The sequence below is a fragment of the Poromitra crassiceps genome (assembly GCF_964638095.1).
Source record: "Poromitra crassiceps genome assembly, chromosome: 28".
Classification (NCBI taxonomy): domain Eukaryota; kingdom Metazoa; phylum Chordata; class Actinopteri; order Beryciformes; family Melamphaidae; genus Poromitra; species Poromitra crassiceps.
In genome coordinates this window covers 16923472-16930518 of record NC_139651.1, presented here as the reverse complement: position 1 = coordinate 16930518, position 7047 = coordinate 16923472, and the positions used below count along the sequence as shown (strand labels likewise).

Sequence of the window (7047 nt, the reverse complement as noted above, 5' to 3'; positions counted from 1 at the left end):
TCGCCCCCTGGTGGTGACTGCACCTTCATACATGACGTGACTTACAGTGCTTTACTTTCCATAGGTATATATGAACAGGGAATGAGACCGGCCTGCTGTGCTGCTATCACAGGAAATAAGAACGGCCTGCAACATCCATAGCTCCCTGTTGCCAGGCGACTCTGCTGGTTATAGGAGTATCTAATCTAAACGTCTGCACAGGTCCTCCATACAAATTAACCTGCTGTGTGTGTGTGTGTGTGTGTGTGTGTGTGTGTGTGTGTGTGTGTGTGTGCGTGTGTTTGAAACTGAAACGGGGGGAAAAAAGATTCCTGGAAATATGTGTACCGGTAAATGCAGTATTGAAAGGATACCCAGAAGATAACAACATTGTTGGCTTACGGAACTCACACACACACACACACACACACACACACACACACACTGCATTATTACATATATGCTTTTTCATTTGAGTCCTACTGCATATGTTCATGTTTTCTTTATTTTCATATTTTGCACATATTTAAAAAATATATATTTGTCAGAAATGCAGCTTAAAGCAGCCTTTTCATACGTTCGTTCAAACATTTCTAAATACATTTCTTCCTGGTAAACGTGTTCTAGTGTTGACGTCGTGTGACGTTTAATATCCCCACTTCTACTCGCTAACAGTCTGATGATCATATTTGTCTTTGCTGTTAGTAGGCTCTTCTCCTACGCAATGACTCAAATCTCTGTTCAACTTCCCTCTTGTAGTGTAACTATGTTACAGTACTCGCTAATAATAAGTAGGTAACAGTACTCAGGACTTGTAAGTATGTTACTCATTTGTTGCATCCTCACTGCTGCCACAGGGTTTTTGTGATGAACAAAGAAAATATTTAAATAGCTCCCACTCATACCGCTGCAGCAGTACTGCAGCACTGCCAAACTACACGAGTAACATCTGTACAGTATGTTATTATTGATTTATTGATTTATTTGATGTGATTTCATTGACTGTGACTGATTTGTGTGTCTGGTATTTGGTCGGTGGGTTCAAAGTGATAATAATGTGCACACCTGGAGTCATTAAGTGGACATGCAGGTAAGCGTGACCATTCACAGCAGAGAAGCCAAATGTTCTGCCCCCCCCCCCCCCGCGCGTCTTAATTGAGTAGACTCCATATGGGCTGATAATGGATTTGAATGGTGGACTTCATAGCGACCTACTGTGTTAATGCTTCTCAGAGACACGCTGGATTGGCTAGGTGACTCCAGGATTTGCTGATGGTCTTTAAACCGATTTGAGGGTTTCTGGTTAAATCACTCCCAAGTCTCTGGTCATTTCCTATTGAATTCAGTGGCTTTCCGGCCCAGAGGGCTTCCTCGAGTCAATTGAATAATTAGACTTGAGAGCAGTCAACTTTCTTTTATTGAGTTGGCTGAAGCCCTGCAGCAGCTGCAGCGCTCTCTGCAGGAGGCTCTGTTTCCCCGGATCTGTCAATAGCACTTTGCCTCATTCCGTCCCGAGAACGCACGCCCTCTATATTTGTTTCCTCTACGAGTTCAGTTCACTTGAGTTGAGTTGAGTTTAGTTGCACAATACAAATGATTTGCACACGGAAAAGGAGAGAAATAAATTCAAACTGTGGGCTCGAATGAAGGGAAACACCGAGACGCTGATACATCAAAACCCAAAACTGAGGAGAGCGGGTACAAAAAAACGGAATCCATGAATATCAAATGAGGGAAATAAAAGTAGAAACATTTAATTTCTCCTTCTCTGCGTCTGTTATTTGACTCTTTCGCTTTGTTGTTTTTCCCCTCCTCTGCAGAAACCTGTCGAAGAACCCTCTCACCACACTGTCCTGGCAGCTCTTCCAGAACCTCCAACTCTCCGAGCTGTAAGTCCTCTTGCTCCCGGCTCTCCCACACACTCACTCGCACGTTGTTGGGCTTTGTTTGTATTAGATTAGACCAATTCATCATGGCTGCCTGCGCACGATCTGCCACCGTGTAAATTGTCTTCGCCGCCGCCTGCCATTCTAATCCCTGCCCGTGTTGTACAAAAGCCCTGATGATCTGAAGCTAAAGGCTGTGTAGCACCACTGTGATCTTCAGAGTCATTTTGCTGACTTCATTAACACACACGGAGGAAATGTAATGGTCTGGTCGGAGGAGGAGGAGGAGGAAGAGGGGGAGGGAGTCTGACCACATTTTCTTGTTTGTTATGAATATTTGAGCGATCAATGTGTTTACGAAATGAGTTTGCTCTTTCACCACTCGGGAGAACATTGCAATGTAGGCCGGCTTGTAATTTACACATCGTTACGCCTTGTCAGCGTTGTCCATCATTTGAACCTGCACTACTACTTCCTGTTGGCTGCTGCCAGATAAAGCTGAGGTATAGACGGTTTTAACTTGACAACAAAAACATTCTAAATTGAACCCCCGCTCACTTCCTGTTGCAGTGTTTGCTATGGACATAAAAGAAAAAAAAAACATTCAAGTGCAGGACCGACCATTCCGTGTCTATACAGCTGAGCGGCGAAAACAAAAGTAACAATGTCAAGTGAATATTTCTGCAGTTTGCCGAATGCTGAGAAAAAGGAAGTGCTGTGGGGTTGCGCTCTGGTGTAAACCGTCTATAGCCGGATGACTATACTACTTCCTGTTGGCTGCTGCCAGATAAAGCTGAGGTATAGCTGGATGACTATACTACTTCCTGTTGGCTGCTGCCAGATAAAGCTGAGGTATAGCCGGATGACTATACTACTTCCTGTTGGCTGCTGCCAGATAAAGCTGAGGTATAGCTGGATGACTATACTACTTCCTGTTGGCTGCTGCCAGATAAAGCTGAGGTATAGCCGGATGACTATACTACTTCCTGTTGGCTCCTGCCAGATAAAGCTGAGGTATAGCCGGATGACTATACTACTTCCTGTGGCTGCTGCCAGATAAAGCTGAGGTATAGCCGGATGACTATACTACTTCCTGTTGGCTCCTGTCAGATAAAGCTGAGGTATAGCCGGATGACTATACTACTTCCTGTTGGCTCCTGCCAGATAAAGCTGAGGTATAGCCGGATGACTATACTACTTCCTGTGGCTGCTGCCAGATAAAGCCAAAGAACTTTTATGGAAAGAACTGAAAGCTCCATATTGCCCCATTGCAACATCAGCGCCCAGCAGCCTCCGCCATTTTTTATTTTTGGAAGCGTGACAGCGCCAAAAGAACCTCGCACAGGCTCGCAGTGGTCAGCTGCGGTAGCGCGGGCCCCTATAATCAGCCTCTCTAAACAGTAACTCAACGGGAGAACACTCTAAATTTCGTGGATTCACATCTTTTCTGGGCGTACTGCAAATCTTGATTGAAGTGGTGTAGTGCAGGAATGTAAAACAACAACCATATTGTGGAAACTAAGCAAAATTTTTCGTTTTCTTTGTTTAGTTTTTTCAAGATAAATAGCTAATGCGGCTGTCGTCCACTCCGTCAGAAGTGCGTTGCCGTGGTTTTAACCTCGGGTCCTTTGCATTTACTATTTATCTTGAAAAAACTAAAAGAAAAAAACGAAAAATTTTGCTTAGTTTCCACAATATGGTTGTTGTTTTACATCCCTGCACTACACCACTTAAATCAAGATTTACAGTACGCCCAGAAAAGATGTGAATCCACGAAATTTAGAGTGTTCTCCCGTTGAGTTACTGTATAGAGAGGCTGGTTATAGGGGCCCGCGCTACCGCAGCTGACCACTGCGAGCCTGTGCGAGGTTCTTTTGGCGCTGTCACGCTTCCAAAAATAAAAAATGGCGGAGGCTGCTGGGCGCTGGGCGAGTTTCGTCTCTTTCCTTCCATGCTCTTTGATAAAGCTGAGGTATAGCCAGATGACTATACTACTTCCTGTTGCTCCTGCCAGATAAAGCTGAGGTATAGCTGGATGACTATACTACTTCCTGTTGGCTCCTGTCAGATAAAGCTGAGGTATAGCTGGATGACTATACTACTTCCTGTTGGCTCCTGCCAGATAAAGCTGAGGTATAGCTGGATGACTATACTACTTCCTGTTGGCTCCTGCCAGATAAAGCTGAGGTATAGCTGGATGACTATACTACTTCATGTGGCTCCTGCCAGATAAAGCTGAGGTATAGCCAGATGACTATACTACTTCCTGTTGGCTCCTGCCAGATAAAGCTGAGGTATAGCCAGATGACTATACTACTTCCTGTTGGCTCCTGCCAGATAAAGCTGAGGTATAGCTGGATGACTATACTACTTCCTGTGGCTCCTGCCAGATAAAGCTGAGGTATAGCTGGATGACTATACTACTTCATGTGGCTCCTGCCAGATAAAGCTGAGGTATAGCCAGATGACTATACTACTTCCTGTTGGCTCCTGCCAGATAAAGCTGAGGTATAGCTGGATGACTATACTACTTCCTGTTGGCTGCTGCCAGATAAAGCTGAGGTATAGCTGGATGACTATACTACTTCCTGTTGGCTCCTGTCAGATAAAGCTGAGGTATAGCTGGATGACTATACTACTTCCTGTTGGCTCCTGCCAGATAAAGCTGAGGTATAGCTGGATGACTATACTACTTCCTGTTGGCTGCTGCCAGATAAAGCTGAGGTATAGCTGGATGACTATACTACTTCCTGTTGGCTCCTGTCAGATAAAGCTGAGGTATAGCCAGATGACTATACTACTTCCTGTTGGCTGCTGCCAGATAAAGCTGAGGTATAGCCAGATGACTATACTACTTCATGTGGCTCCTGCCAGATAAAGCTGAGGTATAGCCAGATGACTATACTACTTCCTGTTGGCTCCTGCCAGATAAAGCTGAGGTATAGCTGGATGACTATACTACTTCATGTGGCTCCTGCCAGATAAAGCTGAGGTATAGCCAGATGACTATACTACTTCCTGTTGGCTCCTGCCAGATAAAGCTGAGGTATAGCCAGATGACTATACTACTTCCTGTTGGCTCCTGCCAGATAAAGCTGAGGTATAGCTGGATGACTATACTACTTCCTGTTGGCTGCTGCCAGATAAAGCTGAGGTATAGCTGGATGACTATACTACTTCCTGTTGGCTCCTGTCAGATAAAGCTGAGGTATAGCCAGATGACTATACTACTTCCTGTTGGCTGCTGCCAGATAAAGCTGAGGTATAGCCAGATGACTATACTACTTCATGTGGCTCCTGCCAGATAAAGCTGAGGTATAGCCAGATGACTATACTACTTCCTGTTGGCTCCTGCCAGATAAAGCTGAGGTATAGCTGGATGACTATACTACTTCATGTGGCTCCTGCCAGATAAAGCTGAGGTATAGCTGGATGACTATACTACTTCCTGTTGCTCCTGCCAGATAAAGCTGAGGTATAGCCAGATGACTATACTACTTCCTGTTGCTCCTGCCAGATAAAGCTGAGGTATAGCCAGATGACTATACTACTTCCTGTTGGCTCCTGCCAGATAAAGCTGAGGTATAGCTGGATGACTATACTACTTCATGTGGCTCCTGCCAGATAAAGCTGAGGTATAGCCAGATGACTATACTACTTCCTGTTGGCTCCTGCCAGATAAAGCTGAGGTATAGCTGGATGACTATACTACTTCCTGTTGGCTCCTGCCAGATAAAGCTGAGGTATAGCTGGATGACTATACTACTTCCTGTTGGCTCCTGTCAGATAAAGCTGAGGTATAGCTGGATGACTATACTACTTCATGTGGCTCCTGCCAAATAAAGCTGAGGTATAGCCAGATGACTATACTACTTCCTGTTGGCTCCTGCCAGATAAAGCTGAGGTATAGCTGGATGACTATACTACTTCCTGTTGGCTGCTGCCAGATAAAGCTGAGGTATAGCTGGATGACTATACTACTTCATGTGGCTCCTGCCAGATAAAGCTGAGGTATAGCTGGATGACTATACTACTTCCTGTTGGCTCCTGTCAGATAAAGCTGAGGTATAGCTGGATGACTATACTACTTCATGTGGCTCCTGCCAGATAAAGCTGAGGTATAGCCAGATGACTATACTACTTCCTGTTGCTCCTGCCAGATAAAGCTGAGGTATAGCTGGATGACTATACTACTTCCTGTTGGCTCCTGCCAGATAAAGCTGAGGTATAGCTGGATGACTATACTACTTCCTGTTGGCTGCTGCCAGATAAAGCTGAGGTATAGCTGGATGACTATACTACTTCATGTGGCTCCTGCCAGATAAAGCTGAGGTATAGCCAGATGACTATACTACTTCATGTGGCTCCTGCCAGATAAAGCTGAGGTATAGCCAGATGACTATACTACTTCCTGTTGCTCCTGCCAGATAAAGCTGAGGTATAGCCAGATGACTATACTACTTCCTGTTGCTCCTGCCAGATAAAGCTGAGGTATAGCCAGATGACTATACTACTTCATGTGGCTCCTGCCAGATAAAGCTGAGGTATAGCCAGATGACTATACTACTTCCTGTTGGCTCCTGCCAGATAAAGCTGAGGTATAGCTGGATGACTATACTACTTCCTGTTGGCTGCTGCCAGATAAAGCTGAGGTATAGCTGGATGACTATACTACTTCCTGTTGGCTCCTGTCAGATAAAGCTGAGGTATAGCTGGATGACTATACTACTTCCTGTTGGCTCCTGCCAGATAAAGCTGAGGTATAGCTGGATGACTATACTACTTCCTGTTGGCTGCTGCCAGATAAAGCTGAGGTATAGCTGGATGACTATACTACTTCCTGTTGGCTCCTGTCAGATAAAGCTGAGGTATAGCCAGATGACTATACTACTTCCTGTTGGCTGCTGCCAGATAAAGCTGAGGTATAGCCAGATGACTATACTACTTCATGTGGCTCCTGCCAGATAAAGCTGAGGTATAGCCAGATGACTATACTACTTCCTGTTGGCTCCTGCCAGATAAAGCTGAGGTATAGCCAGATGACTATACTACTTCCTGTTGGCTCCTGCCAGATAAAGCTGAGGTATAGCCAGATGACTATACTACTTCCTGTTGCTCCTGCCAGATAAAGCTGAGGTATAGCCAGATGACTATACTACTTCCTGTTGGCTCCTGCCAGATA

General features: G+C 45.1%; 1 protein-coding gene across 1 annotated transcript in view; it reads left to right on the top strand.

The window, feature by feature from the left end:
* ntrk3b (neurotrophic tyrosine kinase, receptor, type 3b) overlaps positions 1-7047 on the top strand; it is a gene marked incomplete at both ends in the record, with an annotated part of 319611 nt that overhangs the window by 144500 nt on the left and 168064 nt on the right. Inside the window, one exon of the mRNA XM_083662110.1 lies at positions 1800-1868. Coding sequence (XP_083518236.1) covers positions 1800-1868 — 69 coding nt within the window. The remainder of the gene's footprint in view (positions 1-1799; positions 1869-7047) is intronic.